This window comes from Nicotiana tabacum, chromosome 1 (assembly GCF_000715075.1).
Source record: "Nicotiana tabacum cultivar K326 chromosome 1, ASM71507v2, whole genome shotgun sequence".
Classification (NCBI taxonomy): Eukaryota; Viridiplantae; Streptophyta; class Magnoliopsida; order Solanales; family Solanaceae; genus Nicotiana; species Nicotiana tabacum.
The window spans coordinates 7,236,368-7,258,073 of NC_134080.1; the positions used below are offsets into that span (position 1 = coordinate 7,236,368).

General features: G+C 38.0%; 1 protein-coding gene across 1 annotated transcript; it reads right to left on the minus strand.

Moving 5' to 3' along the window:
- Nucleotides 1-4,075: 4,075 nt before the first annotated feature.
- LOC142176468 (uncharacterized) lies at nucleotides 4,076-9,004 on the minus strand. The gene is made up of 2 exons (XM_075244420.1): nucleotides 7,911-9,004; nucleotides 4,076-4,350 (listed from the first exon to the last, which is right to left on the minus strand). The coding sequence occupies exons 1-2, from the start codon at nucleotides 8,742-8,744 to the stop codon at nucleotides 4,291-4,293; spliced, it is 894 nt and encodes a 297-aa protein (XP_075100521.1). The 5' UTR covers nucleotides 8,745-9,004; the 3' UTR covers nucleotides 4,076-4,290.
- Between the last annotated feature and the right edge of the window lie 12,702 nt (nucleotides 9,005-21,706).

A 21,706-nucleotide genomic window follows, 5' to 3' on the forward strand; every position in this document is an offset into this window, starting at 1 on the left:
AGCTGTCCATGAAAAGGTTTAAAATAGACTCACGCATAGGTATCATGTCTTTAAACACAAATTGATAAATCGCCTATTATAATCTGTATCACCCAGATCTAGCATGCCTATAGGTTGAATGATCTCAAATTTTTTAAACAGCTCCTGCAATTGTGATTGTGTAGAATCCCACGCCTAGGCATGCCTTAGGTGATTAATGTCCTTGTGTAAAATTGAAAATTGTGTTCTAATTGTTTATAAACTGCTTAAGTCTAACAGATTTTGAAAACCAGTAGGCAAACTGGTTAGGATTCTGCCACTTCCCTTAAAACAAACTCTGCATATCCTGTATCTGTAACATTCATCTAGATATCATGTTCCTAGGCTTTCTGAATTTCTTCAAAATCAGCTGTTTGAGACGTGTTGTTTATTTGCCTATGTATATGTGGAGGTAAATATGAGTCTTTTACCTACTTCCTTAATTGACAGTCTTATATGTTATTTGTTGTCGCCTAGACTTTTTCCTTTTTAACACCTTAGGATTGTCTAGAACTGCCTAAGTGTAGAGGTCCCAAACTCCTCCTAGGCCGCAAGGAAGGTTCGGGCAACAACACACTTAGGGGTCGTTAATCAAATTCGCTTATATAACTATTAAGGGGAGGGTAATGGGTAGTAAAAAGATATGATGACCTGCGTGCTAATGTCACATGTAGCCCCTCTAGTTGAGGAGGATTACCGGGCATTGCACAGATTGATCCTGTAGGCTAATCAATTAGGACTTCCCTTTCCAATTCTTATATGTGTTTAAATTATCTAAACTTCTTTCATAAATGTGCATTGGACCATCTCATCTTCTTTGATCATATATGTATTTAGACCGTGAAAACTACCTTTATTTGCAAATGTGTGCTAAGACTGCTTACTTATTAATTGGCTAATTCACATAGTTTAAGTTCGGTCGGGACCCATCGTTGTGGACCGCAAGGGGTGCCTAACACCTTCCCATCAAGGTTATTTCGAGCCCTTACCCTAATCTCTGGTAATGCAAAACTAGTTACATGAGTTAACTGCTCTAGGTGCCCTAACGCACCTTAATCCGTTAGGTGGTGACTCTTCAAATACCCAATTACCAAAAGAAAACGAGTTGCCCCCAATGAATGTCGAAACCCGGACTCCGTGAGGAAAAAGGGGGCGCGACAATGTGAGTATGCCAACTTAGTAAGTAACTAAAGTAAATAAGGTCTGAGTGCAGTGACGAGCAATTAAATATCATATAAGAGTTTTCAACAGAAATATCAAGTCAAAATCAGCAATTCCATGACCAGTTATCTCGTAAAACTTCAGCTTCAATTAAAATACTTTGAAATCATTTATACAACATTTTTCAACATAGGCTCAGTATAAAAAGAAGAGTGAAAGCAGCAAAATGTCATAAACGGCCCCCTCGGGCAAGGTATCACTCATAAGTTTAGCCTCTCTGGCAAGCCTCTCAGTCACTCGTGACTCAGCTCTCGTCAATCAGTACTCACACTCAGCACTCTGGCTCAATAGATATCTCATAATAGGAAGAATAGTAATAATCGTTGTGGCGTGCAGCCCAATCCATAGTTTATAGTCGACTATGCTCACTGGGGAGTGTACAGACTCCGGAGGGGCTCCTACAGCGCAAACGTCATATCGCTACGGCGTGCAGCCCAATTCAATATATATCGCTACGGTGTGCAGCCCGATCCATATAAGAATCGTTACGGCATGCAGCCCGATCCATAATATATATATATATATAATATCTCTGCGGCATGCAACCCAATCCATAATGTATATATAATCCTCACCATTAGGTCCTCAACCTCTCTCAGTCATTAACCTCACAGCCACTCGGGCATATCGGTGAAAATTAGGGAACTTAGCCCAAACAGTTTTCATATATAAAGAAGTACAATGATGAAATGGGATTTAAACAATAAACAGGTAAAACATGACTGATGATATGCTTTCAAAATAAATAGAGTGAGGAAAGTAGTAAAAATACCCCTAAGGGTCTAAACAGGACGACACAAGGCCCCAAACATGGCGTACAACCCAAATATAGTATTAATCTCTAAAATACGGAATATCATAAGATTTCAATTCAAATACGCGGCTTAATAGTCTCTACGGAACGGACCAAGTCATAAATCCCTACCGATGCACGCCCACACGCTCGTCACCTAGCATGTGCGCCACCTCATTTATCAAAACAATACAAAATACCAGGGTTTCATACCCTCAGGTCCAGATTTACAATGGTTACTTACCTCAAACCGGATGAAATACTACTCCGCGACACCCTTGCCTCTCGACTCGGCCTCAACTTGCGTCGAATCTATCCAAAATCAGAATTACAACATCAATATATGCTAAGGGAACGAAGCTCATGCGAAAATTATCAAATTACAACACAAATCCTAAAATTGGTCCAACCCGACCCTCGGGCCCACATCTCGGAACCCGATAAAAATCACATCAATAGAATCCTTATCCTCCCACGAGTCTATTCATACCAAAAGCATCGAAATCGGACTTCAAGTGGTCCCTCAAACCCCTAAATTCAGGTCTCCAATTTTCAAGCCCTAAACCCCCAATTTTAACCACTAATTACCACAAATTTCCAGCTTAAATAGTTAAAAGCCATCATGGAAACAAGTTTAGGGTCCAAAAACCTTACCTCCAGGAAACCTTCTTGAATTCTCGCTTCAATTTGCTCTCCCAAGCTCAAACCCGTATGTGAAAATGGTGGAATAACCAAAAATTCGTGAAGGAGGACTTATATACTTTTTGACCCCAGGGGTTTCGCACCTCCGGTCCTTCTCCCGCACCTACGGTACCGCTTCTGCGGCTAAACAACTGCTTCTACGGTTTCCACTTAAGTCCCTCAAAACCGCACCTACGCATCCACTTCTGCACCTGCGGTCTTGCAGGTGCGCTGAGCCTTCCGCACCTGCGCCTTCTGACCATCCTCGCCCCTGGCCACATCTGTGGCTTCTTTTCTGCTTCTGCGATCCCGCACCTGTGGTCCCCAATCTGCAAGTGCGGTTATGATAGCAAAAGCAGCAACTTCAGCTGCACAATCATAACTCTCAACTTCTCGTCAACCATCCGAAATCACCCTGAGGCCCCACGAGACCTACTATCAAGTCACATACCACTATTCAAACTTATACCAATCTTTGAAACACCTAAAACAACATCGAATCATCAAAATACCCTCGGATTCAAGCCTAAGGATTCCAAAAACTTCCGAATTCGCTTTTGATCAAAAGGTCTATCAAACCTCGTCCGAATGACCTAAATATTTGCACACACATCACAAATGACATAACGGACCTACTCCAATTTCCGGAATTTCATTCCGACCCCTATATCAAAATCTCCGCTGCCAACCGGAAAACGCCAAAATTTCAATTTCGTCAATTCAAGCATAAATCTACTCCGGACCTCCAAAATTCATTTTGATCATGCTCCTAGGTCCCAAATCACCTCACGAAGCTATCCGAACCATAAAAACCATATTCCGAGATCGTTTATACACAAGTCAATTTTCGGTTGACTTTTCCAACTAAATGGCCAACTTAAGAGACTAAGTGTCTCATTCCTCTACCAAAATCACTCCGAACCCAAACGTACCAATATGATACCACATAATACAACTAGACAAGATATAAGGAAACAGAAATGGAGAAAACGGAGTGGTAATTCATGAAACGGTCGGTCGGGTAGTTACATATTTCTTGCTTTCCAAATAAACCACATTAAATACATGCATAAGCTCAAGAAGTTCATCATTTCTCTGAATTGTTTAACATTTATGATCAAATTATACCATAGATTATCAAAATTATTAATTACATGTAACATCCTTTAGTCTAAGGCTCTTACAACAATATTTTTTAACTGGTAATGCATTAATCAAACACTTTCTCAAGAAATACTTTATTTTATACATCATGTTCATTTTCTACAAACTCAACCAAAAGGCGTAACTGGAAAGCAGTTTCATAATCTTTAACTATTGTTTTTTTAGCAAACAGGACATTTTATATTAGTACTATGGTGGAATTAAAATATTACAGATATTATTTGTATCATTTAGGACACATTGATTCCCTAGTGAAGCTAATGCATTACAAGCATCAGTAGTTAGATGCTTTATAAAAACATATTATTACCTCTTGTCATTGATTTCTTAGGATTCAACACAAAAAGGGGGTTGCACAAAATATTTTCGTCCTTGTTTGCTCGTCATGCATCTTTGCTAGCTGATAGGCCACTTCATTTCCTTGCCGGAACACGTGTCTGAGGATCACTTCCTTCCCTTGGTGGATTAACAACCTGCATGTGTTAATAATATTATTACATTTGATTGCTTTGGTGTATGGATTGTATTACCTCAGTGGAGTCCGATTCCACTTCCAGCGGGAACAAATTCCATTCTTAAGCAATTTGTAGTCCTTCCAGTAGAGCCATTAGTTCAGCTTCCAATGAGCCATTTGTATGAGTGCATTTTGTAAATCATACTATCTAATTCCCATTGGAGTTCCTGAGTACGCCTCCCAGGCCAGTCTTGTGGTTTATTTTGTAGCTAGCATCAATATTTAATTTGTGCCTACCTTTTTGAGGTTTAAACCATTTTATGTTGATTGATGTTTTTTTGAGAGGGTAGTGATGATTCCCGGTTAGCAACTTGTTTTCTATGGCCCTTTGCATGGTGAATTCAATATTTCTTGGGTTGGAAGTATTGTTTTGATTATTATTATTTCTATTAATCCAAATGTTCCATAGAAGGAAAGTGAAAAGACCATTCCACTTGATACAACTATGGTGCAAGATTAAAATCTCGTGACAGCAAGCCAATTTGTTTGCGTTAGATTACAATATTTTGACCATCCCACGTTATTCCAATAGGCACTAGTTGCTTTGCAATCAAAGAAAATATGCTCAATAGATTCCTCTTTTATCGTGCATATTGGACACATGGGGTCTATGTTGATCCCTATATGTGCTATGTATGCTCTACATAGAAGTCTATTGTGAAGGCATTGCCATACAAAGAAGTGGATATTTTTGGACAATTTAATTTTCAAATCCAATCGAAATCTATATCACTGTCTTTAGGTGATTCAATTAATTCATAACAAGATTTTGTATGAAAACACCCTTTGTATTTCTTGACCAAATGGGTGTGTCACATCACGTACCCCTAGTACGAATATTAACCTCATAAATATTTTCTTTAATATCCTCAGGTATTTCTATTGATAAATTATCGAGGTTCCAATCGTGATTACTATAGATGTCTTTAATCTTTAGAGAAAGATCATCGAAAGAGAAAGGACCCTCTACTGTGCTTCTAAGATTTTTAATGTTAGGAATCCAGCTTGTATACCAAATATCTATGTTGGAATTCAGATGGGGTGACCAAATGATACCTCTATTTCAATATTCCCGACCTTTCAAAATGCTCTTCCAGACAAACGAGTGGTGATTTTTGGCTTTGCTAGTACCATAGGAGGTGATTATTAAATTTGCCTACATAATAGTTGTGTTAGTGAGCAATCTCCAGGCAAAGCTTGTTAGGGTGGTGAGATTTTTTGCACTGCATTTTTTATACCCAGCCCCTATTGGACTTATATTGGCAAATTGTAGACCATTTGATTAAATGGAGTTTTTTCTTCTCTATAGTAGAACCACATATAAAGTCTCTTTGGATCCTGTCTATGTTTTTTAAGGTTCTTTTTTGGTAGTAAGGTGTATTGCATGTAGTGATTTGGAATTGAATTTAGGCATGCTTGAGCTAGGTGGTTCTTCTTGCTATATTGATAAACTTTGTTTTCTAGTTTGCTAATCTAGCCCTCATCTTGTCTATGATGAAATGATAATCTTTAGGTCTTGGGTTATTTTCTAAAATTGAAAATCCTAGATAAGTTCTAAAGGAGTTACCTTTTTTATGACCCAAGGTGTTTGCTATGTCCTTAGCGGTGTTAGGATGACAATTGTTAAAGAAGATAATATTTGATTTGGTAATATTAATACTTTGACCTGATAAGTTACAAAAATTATTTAGACCATTTTTTATGGCTTGGCAAGATTTATCATTAACCTTAGCCATCAATGTTAGGTCATCTGCAAAAATTAAGTGAGAGAATTTTGGACTATTCCTTCTTGTAGTAATAGGATCCTAATTGTTTATATCTACTTGGTGGTTTATAAATCTAGAGATCATTTCCATATAAAGAATAAAAATGTGTGGAGATATATGGTCTCCTTGCCTAATTCCCCGGCTAGGTTCAAACAAGTTTGTGATTGAACCATTGACTAGAACACCTATTGAACTAGTGGAGATGCAGTTTAGTATGAGTTTGGTAAATTTTGGGGGAAAATTAAAATATCTAAGAGTACGATAGATAAAAGACCATTCTAGGTGATCGAAAGCTTTTTCAAGGTCGATCTTTAGGATCATTTTGACCCTTTTTATTTTTAAAGCTAGTAATTAATTCTTGAATTATAATGGCATTATCGGAGGCTCTTCTATGTTTCATAAAACTTGTTTGGAAGGGACTGATAATTTGATCCAGGAAGGGCTTAAGACGATTTGCAAGAATTTTTGTGATCGTCTTGTACATAGTATTGCAAAGACCTATTGGTCTAAAAATATTTATATTGTTTGCATTGGGGAACTTTGGAATTAGACAAAGATATGTTTTGTTAATGTCATGAGGGATTTGTTAGGTGTTGAAGATATCATGAAAAGGTTTTGCACTGAATTTCCAATAATATGCCAATATTTTTAGAAAAAGAAAGGGTGTAGGCCATCCGGCTCAGGCACTTTAAAGGGTTTGAAAAAGAAGATTGCTCTCTTAATTTCACTATCTAACAAGAGATTATCTAATGTTGATAACACCTTATGAAAACTATAGGGGCTTGTTTTAATGTTATGCCAATCCGTATTTAAGTGCGGGGTTGTGAAGGTGTCTCTAAATAATTACAAGCATGCGACATGATCAAATATTGATCATTTAGCCAGTTTCCAGTCTCATCCTTAAAGTAGGTAATCTTATTTTTTTCTCCTCTTATTTGAGGTCGAAATGTGGAAGAATTTTGTATTTGCATCGCCCATTGAGCCACATTATTCCAGATCTTAACTTCCAATAATCCTCCTCAATTCTAAGGTTGTCATTGTAATACTTTTTGAGATTGACCTCGAGTGTGTGAAGGAAATCACTAGTTGTATAATTTCTAGAATTTTGAATCCCCTGAAGTCTTGCTAGGATTTTCTTCTTCTTTTTTTTTTGCTAAAAATATCCCTAAAAGCTTCGTCCTTCCATGACTTAATATTATTTGTAAAATTGTTGCTCGCGCTACAGTAGTCCATACCATACCAATTCTTTTAACAAGATTTTGAAAGTCTGGGTGTCTACACCAAAAAGACTCTAAACGAAAAGGTTGTTTATAGTCTCGCCTGCCTCTAGGAATTAGTTCTACTAGAAGTGGATTATGGTCTGAATAGGTCTTAGGAAGGTGTATTATTGAGCAATTAGGGAATAATTCAAACGACTCCTCATTTCCTAAGATTTTATCTAAACGTTCCATTATAAGACCCTTATTCCTTTTCCTATGATTAGACCACGTAAATTTACAACCCTTATAGCCAATGTCAGTGAGGTTACAAGTACTAATTTCTGACCAAAGGTACTTTTCCCTATTATAGTTTAATGGTCTCCCCCCAAATTTTTCATTTGATTCCATAATGTCATTGAAGTTTTCTCCTACCATCCAAGGGCCTTTGTAATTTTTGTGAATATTTTCTAGGTTTTCCCACATTATATTCCTAATATATTTATCGATAGAAGCATATATGAAGAAAATAACCAAGATTTACGAACAGGAATTACCTCTATGGTTGCATAAATTTCCTGGTTCCTGTGAATGAAATTTTGGACTGTGACTACATTATGATTCCACATTACCATCATTCCTTCGGATTGGCCTTCAGCAGGAACTGCTATCATTTCCGAAAAACCAAAGTCATCTAGCATTTGAGTGTGGTTTGCAATTTTTGTTTTCAAAAGGGCAACCATGCATGGTCTGTGCGTATCAACCATCTCCCTAAAGTTTCTTTTAAAGTCATCATTATTCCCTCCTCTTATGTTCCAAATAATGAAGTTAGTTGGACGGTTCATGGCTGGGTTTAGATTCATGTCTGTTGGGTCCCCATTATCCATCCCCGCTCTAGAAAGACTGGGATCCTCCTGAGCGAGGGTACTAAGATCATGGCTCTGTTGCCCACAGTTTGGTCTTGTGGTGGCTTGATGTCCATTGAGTACTTGTACAGTGATGGTGGGCAGTTGAGCATATGCCTCTTCTCTTGCATCTCCGTGAAGAGATACACCTTTACCTCGTTTAGATTTGTGAATTCCAGAATTTGTTCCATGCGTGGGTTGAGGGGATCTCCTATTTCTTCCATTGCTGCCTCTTCTTGTTCTAGATACTGCACCATTTGAGGTTGTTGTGTAGGTGGTTGTTGCTTCATTGGTGGTGCTTGTTGATCTTGAGCTTGTTGAGGGTTCTCCCATGGCATGAAGATTGAGTTTAGTTGTATATTTTCCATTGTCTGGGTTCTCTGATATCGTAGGATTTAGATTAGCTTGTGCCTGCTCCTTAGTGTGGAAGGAATTCTTAGCATCATGTATTAATAGTTGGTTGTTGATGGTGTTTTGGACAGGCATGGTATTGGCTTCACTAGTGTTAGTGAGGGGATAGGTAATTTGGGTAATATTGAACTTTCAATTTTCATGCCAATTGGAAGGGAAGACGTAATGTTTTTATCAAGATCATCAGAAGATATGGCCTCCCTTTCGTATTCTAAAGTGTTTGCCATTTGTCTCATGACTTTGTTTTGGTTGGACATTTGTAAATCATGCTCGCGGGGTTCTTTCTCTAATTTCAAAGGGGGTGTTTTATCATTTACAATTTGATTTGTAGTAGTATTAATGACTAGGGAGTTGTTTGATTTGTTATTAGTATTAGTAGGGTTATTATTAATTAGTAGACTAGAACTATTATTAGAGGTGTTCTTTTGCATGGATTTGCACATGTTAGGGGCTTCTACTGACACGTTTTGTTCAAGTATGTTAGTAGTATGCGTGCATGAGTCCATTTGTTCATCTCTAATAGGGTAGTCCATTTTATTTTTTTTTTGGATTTTTATTATTTTCACACAAAACCATGTGCTCCTTTTCCAGGAGAGAGGAGTTGTTTTTGGTTTGAATAGTGGTATTTCCCATGGCCAGATTTTTTGTGGCCTCATCGGTGGAATTTTTTTATTTTTGTACCTGATATTTTGGTTTGTATTGCAAGAGTTGAGTACTAGATACTTACTTGTACTAGCATTGAATAATTTGACATTGATACCTGGGCCATTGTAATTTTTCACTGGTTTATTGAAGCTTTTTGACATATTTTTTGTGTTTTGCTTCTTTACTTTGCAGAACGACATTGTCTTCCATTCCCCATCAGTCTCTTCCACTGCCTTCGTTGGTTGGCTATTTCTTGTAGTAGTTTTCCCATTGCTTTCCTTCTGAACATAAGGGCATTAATTCTGCGTGTGGCCCAACCTTCCACAATTTTTGCATAAACAATATTCCCCTTTATAGAGGATGTATTGTTTATGTTGGCCAATGTAGATGATTGGCTAGACTGAAAATTCTAAAGGTAATCCAATACATAGCCTGGCATAGCGACCTAGTACTATGGTTGAAGTGTAGGCATCTATTTTTAGTAGGCATCCTATGGAATTGCCAATTTTGTTTAAGATTTCTCCATCATATAATTCAGTCGGCAGTTGTGGTAGTCTAATCCATGCCGCTGAGACCATTAATTTTTCTTTGGTGGCTACAAAATTTGGCTCCCACTTTGTAATTGATAGATAGTGACCATTTATGAACCATGGTCCTTGATAGAGGGCCTTCTCCATGTTCTCCTTTTTACTAAATTTGATAATGTAGTAATCTTCTCCTAGGTCGATTAATGGGAAAGCCTCAGTGGGGCGCCACAATTCTTGAATTTTCTTCTTTAGATAGTGATGCATTATACGTTTTCCGAAGAGTTTCACTATAATTAAGAAACTCCACGGTTCATAAATTCTTTGCTTGTCTTCCTCGGTTAGGGGAATTGCCTTTACTTCCCATGCAGTGTGCTCCATTAGATTATCAGTCATTACTTCTTTTGGGGAGCTTCCTGCCAATTGGATTTTTGGAAGGTTTAAAGTGGTTGTAAAGTTCATTGGATCATAGGATAATAGCTTATCCCTAAGAGACGTTTTGTCTTCCAGGCTATGATTTGAGACTTCCTAATGCTCTAAATCTGGTGGTTTGGGAGGAATTTTGAAGTTAGTGGCTATGTTCTGCAGAATGGTCATTGCTAGTAGTTTGGTGATGAAGTTTTTAGAGAGAAGGCAGAGAGTCTCTCTCTAATCTTTATATGTTATCACTTTAATTTTAACAATTGTTACATAAATTAAACAATAAACAACTACCTGCTATGAAAATAGGTACCGTTTTCTCATTAGTTATCGTTAATTTTCTTTTGTGGTCGCTTTTGTAATATCCAATTAAACATATATAAAAACGTACGTGTCTTCTGGTTCATCTATATGCATGAACTACACTATGTCGGAGTCGAACTTGAAATTCTCAGCAACCAACAATTGGAATTAAGATCAAGTTTGTTAAAGTTGAAACCCAAATTTAGCATCTGACTAAATATATCTCAATTAAGTGAAACCCATTTTATTTGGTTACAAAGCAATAGGCACATTGGATGAAGCTAGTATCTTTGAGTTTAATCTTCGTAACTTATTAAAAGTTTAAGAATTATTAGGTTGTCTAATTTTATGTGCTGACATCATGTATTGATACATAATTGTTGCTTGTTATATATGGAGAAGTAAGGAGGTTTCTGCATACTTAGCATGTTATATAATGACATAGTCTTTCCGTGTATTATATGTATGTTTCACGTACAATGCATGTACTATTTCAAGTAAAGGATTATGAAGACGTTCTTTGAGCTATATTATGAATTCTATATATTTGGTTATATATTTAAGATAAAAAGGATGATTCGAGTGAAAGGTAAAAAACATGTAAGTTGATATACGTCTTACTTAATGGACGTTATTGTTTGACAAAAAAATATAACTTTCGGGTAAAACATTTGAGTTTATATAATAATAGGTTAAACCTAGTTAATAATAATATCTCTAGACGTTACTTTTGAATAGGAGAATAATGCTGAACATGTCTGATAAAAGGTTGTCAACAATATGCATTAACTATTCCAAAAAGTATGAGCAATAATGTAGCAGTAACTAGAAATAAATAGCAATAAATGTCATTTAAGTAAATAGGAGAAGTGATTCACCCAAGAAAATATGAACTAGGTAATTCCCTCCTAACAATGATAAGTGATAGACAAATCTCAGAATGTTCGAATTATTCTTGGATTTGGTGGAAAGGCATAGAATAATATGAACAAGAATCTAAATGAAAAGGTAGTGCTTGTATTTTTGTAAGAAAAAGAGAGAGAATGTTTTATCAAAAGTCTGTTCTTGTCAAATGAATGGCACATGCCCTACACTATTGTCCTCTTTTCTATTTATATGAGACACATTATTAACAAACCCTAATAGTACAAGTGCAGCGAATATCTAATAGGATATTCTCTTTAATGAATTATTTCCACAACAAGTCGTTACAGCTTTGCCAACGGTGCTCGACCTTGACCCTTGTTGACATCTCGACCACGAATCTCGCTACTTCCTGGCCAACATCAATTGATGATGGCTTGAAGACTCTTCATTTGGCATTATCTTGTCTTAAATACTTTAAGGCAGATTTTGACATATACAGTTAGTCCATTCACAAACCAGGACTGTGCTTACAGCTACTTCGAATACAGCAAGGTAATCGAGGAATTGTTCTCCTGGCTCTAGTTTTGAAAGCAATGGTGGTGACTACAAGTATGCCTTTAATTCCTTCAGGGCTTGGACGCACTTAGAAGTCCATTGGAGGCCGCTATCCTTCTTAGGTACGCCGAAGAATCTGTGACACCTATACGCTGATCGTGAAATGAACCTTGAAAGGGCGGCGATATGACCAGTCAACTAATGAACCTATTTTTTGGTGGTCAAGTGTTCCGATATCCCCTCGATGACTTTGATTTGATCAGTATTGACCTCAATTCCACGCTGTGATACTAGGAAAACTAAAATAATTCCTAAAGCTACGCCGAATGCACACTTTTGGGGTTCAGCTTCATTATATATTGTCTGAGTATGTTGAAGGTTTCTCTCAGATGGTCGATGTGATCTTCTTTTCTTTTGTACTTGACTAGCATGTCGTCTATATAGACCTCCATCATTTTGACAAGTTGGCCTTTGAACATCCTTGTCACCAACCTTTGATAAGTTGCCCCTGTATTTTTTAGCCCAAAGGGCATGACCCTATAACAGTACGTCCCCTGATGGTTGATGAAAGTGGTTCTCTCCTGATCCTTTTCTTCCATAAGGATTTGATTATATCTTGAATAGGCATCAAAGAAGCTCATTAATTCGTGCCCGACCATTGCGTTGATGAGTTAGTCGATATAGGGTAAAGGAAACGTATCCTTGGGGCATGCTTTTTTCAAATATGTGAAATCCATACTCATCTGCCATTTCCCATTCTTCTTTTTCATCATAACCATGTTTGCGACCCACTAGGGGTACTTTGACTCCCTGATGGAGCCATTTTCCAATAGTTTTTCCACCTCTTCGCGCACCGCATCATTAATCATGGAGTTGAACTTACGCCTGACCTACCTCACTAGGGAGTGGGATATGTCGACATTCAGTTTGTGCTTGGAGATTTCCTTTGGGATACCCGACATATCTACATGGCTGAAAGCAAACAAACCTGCATTAGTGGTTAAGAATTAATGAAATTTACCTGGTTTCTGAATTTTGTAGTTGATGTAAGCTTTCTTACTGTGATCGTTGGTGTCTAATTGACCGGGGTCGAGGTCTTGTATGGTTGATCCCTTAGCTTTGACCATATCAGGGTCTCTGATGACGTCCTCGCTGTTGCCACATATCGACCTTGACCCTGTTGTTTTCTATGCCTCTTTTTCGTTGTCCTTCATTTGTTGAGTGGTCTTGCAGTCTAGGGCGATGCGGTAGCATTCTCGGGATGTGCGTTGTCCCCCCGTATGCTGAATGTTTCCCATGGAGTCAGGAATTTGATGATCTGGTATAAGCTGGAAGAGATGACCATCATGGTGTGTATCCATGGTCGCCCTATTATGGCATTGTACGTTGTGTCTTGGTCCATGATATGAAATGTAGTTTCCAGAGTGATGCCACCGGCAAGTACGGGGAGTGTGATTTCGCCAGATGTTCGCTCGACTGCATTGTTAAAACCAGTTAGCGTGATGCTATGCGACACTATCTTATCTTCCAGTTTCATTTGTGCAAGTGCTCGAGGGTGGATAATGCACGCGCTGCTCACATAGTTTACCATAATGTGTCTTATATCAGTATCTAAAATTCGTAAAATAATAACAAGGGAATCATAGTTAGGGAAAGCCAAACCGTCAGTATCCGAGTAATCGAAGATGATACTGTAAAGCCCCAGAAAAATTTGCTATGTAATATAAGATTTTGTGGTGCCAAGGTAGGCTAATTATTTTATTTTGTGTGCAAATGAGGATTCATGATATAATGGATATCAATTGGATATGTTAATAAGCGTATAAGTCATTTTATAAGTGATTTGGAGTCTAAGGAGAGGCCTAAATCTAAGCCAAGTTGGAAAATTTCATAATAGACTAAAGTTGTAAATGAGTACGCACAAGACCTCACTTTGGACAAGCATATCTACATTTATATAAGGTTTTGTATTATGCACAACCTATCTAATTAAAGATCTTTGCGTTTAGTTTCCAACGCATCAAACCGTTTGTCGTTTGGAGGTGTATATAGAAAGTTATGACCATTTTACCGTACCTATGTCAGATGCGCGTCTGCGGCGCGGCCGCGGGAAAATTGAGAGTTTCTGTCTCCCGAGCGCGGTACGAGTACGGACACCACGTTCCGGGTGCAGTTTGACAGCGGTCGCGCGCCTAGCAACCCTATAAATACCCCAAGACCGGGTATGGAGAGTCTCTAAGTCATTTTTGTTTTTTAGCTAAGGCTTGCTCTATCAAGGGGAATCCGTCCCATACTTCCCTCCTATGATCCAAGGTAATATTTTTGGAGTATTTTGAGTTGATTACTACTCCTAAACACTTATATTAACAAGGATTGATCTTGAAAATCCATAGATTCCCATTCAAATCCCTAAATTGGTCAAGAACACTACAAGTGGGGATTCTCAAGATTCTTACTACAAGAGGTATGTCTATCATCTCTAACTACTTTATGGTTATTATTTATGTATGATATATACGTTAGGACTCATGGGATGGTGATTGAAATCCATAGGTGCCTAGCCTAGGTTGTGTTGATGTTGTAGAGATTGTGAAATGGGTTAATTAAGGAGGTTGATGGTTGGGTGTGAATGGATGGTCATACATATGTTGTTGGAAGTTATAAATTGGTTTGGAACGATGGAGGAATAAATTGTTGGTTAATAGTGATATTGGATGAACTAATACTACGGTTATGAGATGTAAAGATCTATACCTACAAGGTATTTGATAATATGCCTAAATGGCATAAGTTATGGAATTTATTACTAATATTGGCCCTATTGAATGTAGTATTGTAGATTGAAGTTGCTTAAGTGTATTGGATCATTGTAGTATCATTAAGGGGAAAATTTTAGGTATGTATGGCTAAACCTCCCCCCCCCCCTTCCTCTTAGAAATTGAGCCTCCATGTTGCCTGTGCAAATGTTGTAAGTCCGAAATTTTATCGATGTGGTACTTATTATGTCAAATGAATTGATGTTGTAAAAATGTATGTGGAAGGTGCTTCTCCATGTGTTTAATGTGTTATTCTTTGTAAATTTAGGATGTGTGGAAAACATGAGCTATGTGCTAAATGCCTAAATGTCAAGTCAAGGTTATATTGTGATTAATAGGCCGAACTAGATGAATTCCTCTCTATGCTTATAACTTAAATTGCTTTTGTATGTGCCTATGATCTTAAATGGCAAGATCAATGTTGAAAATGGGAATAATGTGAAATGTGAGTTATGTAATGTGGTAATTGTGGCCCCAGGTTCTGAGGAACTAATACATGTGAAACCAAAGATTGAAGTGAGAAGATTAACGGAAAAGGGTAAATTCTTGGTAAGACGGCTTAGCCAATCGGGCTGTGATCGGACGCCATGTTATACACACATGGTGGTAATGTGTTGATAATTGAAATTGAAAAGTGAGAATGAAATAAGGGTAACGTCTTGGTAAGACGGCTTAGCTGATCGGGCCGTGATCGGACTCCGCTCAAGGAAGCGGTGGTATTGTGGATGATGATGCAACGATATGGAATGCCCCAATCTACAAATTTCAGAAATCATGTTAAAACTATGTGAACCTCTTATATTGTTGACGTGGTGCTTATTTGAAGCTTTGTGTTTCTTATGATTTCTTTGTACTCTTGTTTGGCTGTTCTTTATAACTGGATGGTGTTTAGTTATACATAATTTTACTATTCCATGGTACTAACGTCCCTTTTGCCGGGGGCGCTACATTTTTAAATGAATGTAGGTGGCTCCATAGCGGATAGTGCCGATCGCGCGTAGCGGAGCTTCCTCCTCTCAAAGTCTTGGTGAGCCCCTTTCTCCTTCAAGGGGTTATGTTGTACATCTTTTGTTATAGATATCCACTTTTGAGGTATAGCCGGGGCCTTGTTGTCTGTGTTGTCATTATTGTCTTTTGTATCCTTAGAGGGTCCGTAGACGTTTGTGTGGGTAAGTAAGGGTGTTGGATGGGTCAATGAACTATGTTGTAACTTTGTGTTCTAGTTCTTCTAAATTATAACCGTATAAAATCTTGAAACTTAACCATGGTTTTTAGTTTGTGACATGAAAATGGACTAATATTGTGAAAGTTTGACTTTGCTATTGTCTAAATAAAAGAAAGCAGGGTTCCCTTAATCGTAGTGAGTTGGGTAGAAATGTATGAATAAGGCTTGCTCAGTTGGGGTTTACTCGATTAAGCGCTGGTCGAGCCTCCCGAGTTTGGGGCATGACAAACTTGGTATCCGATCCTAAGGTTTTAAAGTGTCCTAGGATATCTCGAAGCCTTGTCTAGTAGAGTCCTTATTATCGGTGTATTGTCGACTATATCTATATGTTGGAGGCTACACAGACATTTAGGAATGCTACCCTTCTTCAACACTCCAGATCGTGCGATAAAGCTTGACTATAAGATTGTTTTCTAACTCGTGCGTTGAGATTCAAGGTAAGTTTAAATGCTCTTTCCTCTATTTCAAATAATGTTGTCATATGGCATGACCAATGGGAAAAGGCATGAATATTAAGAGATGACACATGTATCTTGTTGAACGAATGGTATGGGCATATAAGATAAGTATATTGTATCCTGAGCATAATTTATTCGAGAAAAGTGTTAAAAATGATTACCACCTCTAAAGAAACATTGAATTGATAAGTGATATGTAAGCTTGAATAGCACATGTGGGCAGTATGAGAAGTGTGTAAATGATCCTAAGGTGTGAAAGAAAATTAGTTATATAAGCACGTGATATATGGGAGACATGATCAAGAGATTAATGATGAGAGTGCAAGTCTCTCCTAGGAGATAAGAAGTTATGAAAGGAGAGTCAATTGAACCCACGATTAGAAGACCCCTGTACTACGAACTTTATAAAAATCCAAAAGTATATGAAGTGATATTACACTCCTAACGGATATTGACATGAGGAATTGGAATTTCATGCCCGTGTGGCTGAATAAGAGAAGAGAACTTATGAGATTAATACCATAGTGACTTAAATCTCCCTAATAGTCGAACATATATATGAGGGATAGAGATATGAGACATATGTCCTTAAAGTTTCCAAAATTTAAGACTTGTGTCGAAATCCGGGACATTTGCCCCAAGTGGGGGAGGAAGGCCATAGTGAGGCCACTTAAATATAATGAAACAAGAGTAAGACCATGTAGCTATGATATTTGAATATTTTATTGAAGACATGCATAGTCTAGAAAATTGATAATGGATAACGTGATTATCTGAAAGGATATGCTAATGGTAGACCACTAGTACCCCCAAAAAGGTGGACGGTTAAGGAAGGTAAATTTTTCATACATGGCAATGTAAATGATAGGGTCAACGTTCCTAGAAACTAAGAGTATGATTGTAAAAGGATTTTATACTTGTTAGAGGGTCAGGAACAATGGAACCTAAGGAAGTACTATAGGTCAAATGTGGATGGTTGCGAGTTTTTAGAATAGGTTAATCATAGATTTGTGATTTAACCAAAGTTCCAAGACGTTAAGAAAGGCGGAACGAGTGGGAGAAATAAATGTGATGCTATAATAACCCAAGAGGGTATTTGGGCTTGATGGAGAGCCTCAAAAGAAATCTTACAAGAAAATAAGTGTTAAGTGATATACGGATGAACACACTTTCCTACGGATATCCTAACAAGAGTTAAGAGGTGAGCGGGATGAAATAACTAAGCAAAAAGACCACGTAACATATGGAAGAGTGCATGGCTATTCACTAGCTAGTAAGAATGAGGTGAGAAGAAATGGGGAGAAAACCTATAAATTGAGATGGCCATGGTTATCATAAAATATCTTGTATTAGAATGGTGGACTCGCTTAGAGCATAAGTGTTAATAAAAGTTATAAAGGACTAACCGTAATGCAACGACTTGGTTAATACCGAATATCAACTAAAGGATATAGAGATAGTTCATGTCTACATACAATGGAAAGTGAGACTACTGGAGGTGAAGTTGTGGTATGATAAACTCACTAAACCAGGCACAATGATATTACAAGTTCATGGGAGGTAGACAAGTGTGTGGCAAAATAAGGCTATCAATTATGTACTATGAGCAAAATAGAATGGGAATGATGTTCCAGTAAGAAAGAAAATATGGTACCAACATATTGTCCAAGTCAAGGGCGAAAAAAAAGGGGGAAAGACAACACAATCTACCCAAAGGGCAAATGAAAGGTTCAAAATAGATTGAAAGAGGATGAACACTTGTTACAGACCAGACATGTTTAACATGGTAACTCTTAAACCGCAATATCAGGGAACTCTATTGGTAGCTACAATATGGGGAATAAGGTGAGTTACTTATCGAGGATAGAATCAGGTAGACTAAGTCTTACACTTAAGAGTAAAATCAAAAGTCGTTGTTGAAGAATTGAGGAGGATCTCAAGTTTCAGAGAATGCCCTTCTCGGGCCAGTGACTCTTCCTAAATTGTATACATATAAAGGGTGTTGATATGTGTTTTGGGCGGTGTTTAACCGTAAAGAGGGATCGTGAGAATATTCACAGGGGAAGTAGTGTGGTTTCTTAAATTCTATAAGGCACATATGGGGAGAAGAGGTTGGCTAAGAAAAGTCGGAGCACAATATTACTTTACATTTGATGCAATGTCATGCAAGTTGATGTTATCAGGGTATGTGCGCAAATTAGTAGGTGTTATTCATTTGAGACAAAAGGTCCTATGAAAAAAACTCATTCAGTAATTTTTTTGTTGAGAATTTGGAAGAGTTAGTTACAAGTATTCAAAGGAGAATGTAACCATATCAGGGAAATAATTGTAGAACTCAATTCGTGGGAGGTCCTATGTAAGAGAAATATGATAAAGATAGTCCACTAATGATGCAACATGTTAAGGTGATAGTTTACGCTTCTAGGCAACTCAAGAATCATAGAAAGAACTATGCAGCACATGACTTAGAGCTTGTGGCAGTGGTGTTTGCACTAAAGATTTGGTGACATTAGTTGTATGGGGTCCATGTGGATGTATTTACGGACCATAAGAGCCTTCAATATATTTTCAAACAAAAGGAGTTGAATCTGAGACAGAGAAGATGGCTCAAGTTACTCAAGAACTATGATATCGATATTCTCTATCACCTCGGGAAAGGCCAATGTTGTGGCGGATGCTCTTAGCCAGAAATCTATGGGAAGTTTGTCTTACTTGAAGTCATATGAAAGGCCGTTGGCCTGGAAAGTTCACCAGTTGGCTAGTCTAGGAGTTCGTCTTGCGGACTCTAGTGAAGGGGAGTAATTGTGCATAATAGGGTTGAATCGTCACTTGTAGCGGAGGTCAAAGAAAAGCAATACAACGATACATTGCTAGCACAGCTGAAGGAGGGGATTCATGAACACAAGACCATAGCTTTTTTATCTGGCATGGATGATGGTACCCTACGGTACCAAGGCCGTCTATGTGTTCCAGATATTGACGATCTCCGGGAAAGGATCATGGCAGCAGCTCACATTTCTAGGTATTCCGTGCACCCAGGTTCTACAAAAATGTATCACGATCTCAAGGAAATTTATTGGTGGAACAACATGATGAAGAAAGTGGCGGACTTTGTGTCAAAATGTCTAAACTGTCAGCAAGTAAAGGCCGAACATCAAAGGCCTGGTGGATTGGCCCAAAGCATAGAAATTCCAATGTGGAAATGGGAGATGATTAACATGGATTTTGTGGTAGGGTTACCGCGCACTCCGTGCGAGTTTGACTCAATTTGGGTAATCGTGGATCGACTCACGAAATCAACGCACTTCTAGCTAGTTAAATCTACTAACACAGCAAAACAATATGCTCAGTTGTATATTAAAGAAATAGTCAGATTGCATGGAACTCCAGTCTCAATCATTTCAGATCGAAGTTGGAGAACCGGAATTGATAGGGCCGGATCTTATGCATCAGGCCATGGAGAAAGTCAAAATGATTAAGGAGAGGTTGAAAACTGCTCAGAGTCTCCAAAAGTTGTATTCGTACGTTCGTCGTAGAGATTTGGAGTTCAAAGAAGATGATTGGGTATTTTTGAAGGTTTCCCCCATGAAGGGTATCATGCGGTTTGGAAAGTAGGAAAAATTGAGTCCGAGGTATGTCGGACCGTACAAAATCATTCAGGGGATTGGTCAGGTGGAATACAAGCTCGAGGTGCCACCCGAGATGTCATTGGTACACCCAGTCTTCCATGTGTCTATGTTGAAGAAGGTAGTGGGAGATCCGTCCACTATTGTTCCAGTTGAGACTATTGAGGTTAATGAAGAATTATCATACGAAGAAATTCCAGTTGCCATCCTTGATAGGCAAGTCCGAAAGTTGAGAAATAAAGAAATTGCCTCCATGAAAGTGTTATGGTGAAACCAGCAAAGTGAGGAAGCCACTTGGGAAGCCTAGGAAGAAATAAAGAAGAAGTACCCTCACTTGTTTGGATAACTATGTAATTAAGTATTTGTGTCCTATGAAGATGTTGAAAGCTTACCTTCTATGAATTATGTATCACATGGTTAGTTGATGATAATAGTGTTTCTTTTCTAGAAATGCATTGCTTATGGGGCCACGGTTGGCATCATTTTATATTATGTTGCATCTTTGGATTATGTATATGTTGATAGGATGTGTTTCTGGGATTCTCTAACAGGTGGATAGGCCCAGTTACAAAGGAAACTCTGCCGAAATTTTTGAAAAATTTGGGAGTTAGTCAAAATTTGGGAGTTAAAGATGTGTGAGAAAGGAGATAAGTTATACTAAGTATTTGCGGATTGACTCCAATTATCATTCGAGGACGAATGATCCTAAGTGGGGAGAATGTAAAGTCCCAGAAAATTTTGCTAAGTAATTTAAGATTTCGTGATGCCAAGGTAGGCTAATTATTTTATTTTATGTGCAAATGAGTATTCATGATATAATGGATATCAATTAGATATTTTAATAAGCGTATAAGTCATATTATAAGTGATTTGGGGTCTAAGGAGAGGCCTAAGTCTAAGCCAAGTTGGAAAATTTCATAATATACTAAAGTTGTAAATGAGTATGCACAAGATCTCACTTTGGACAAGCATATCTACATTTATATAAGGTTTTGTGTGATGCACAACCTATCAAATTAAAGCTCTTTGAGTCTAGTTTCCAACTTATCAACCCGTTTATCGTTTGGAGGTGTATACAGAAGGTTATGACCATTTTACCGGGCCTATGTCAGATGCGCATCTCCGGCACAACCGCGGGAAAATTGAGAGTTTCTGACTCCCGAGCGCGGCGCGAGCGCGGTACGAGTACGGACACCACGTCCCGGGTGCGGTTTGACAGAGCTTGCATGCCTAGCAGCCCTATAAATACCCCAAGACCGTGTATGGAGAGTCTCTAAGTTATTTGTTTGAGCTAGGGTTGCTCCATCAAGGGGAATCTGTCTCATACTTCCCTCCTATGATCCAAGGTAATGTTTTTGGAGTTTTTTGAGTTGATTAGTACTCCTAAACACTTATATTAACAAGGATTGATCTTGAAAATCCATAGATTCCCATTCAAATCCCTAAATTGGTCAAGAACACTACAAGTGGGGATTCTCAAAATTCTTACTACAAGAGGTATGTCTATCATCTCTAACTACTCTATGGTGATTATTTATGTATGATATTTACGTTAGGACTCATGGGATGGTGATTAGAAGCCATAAGTCCCTAACCTA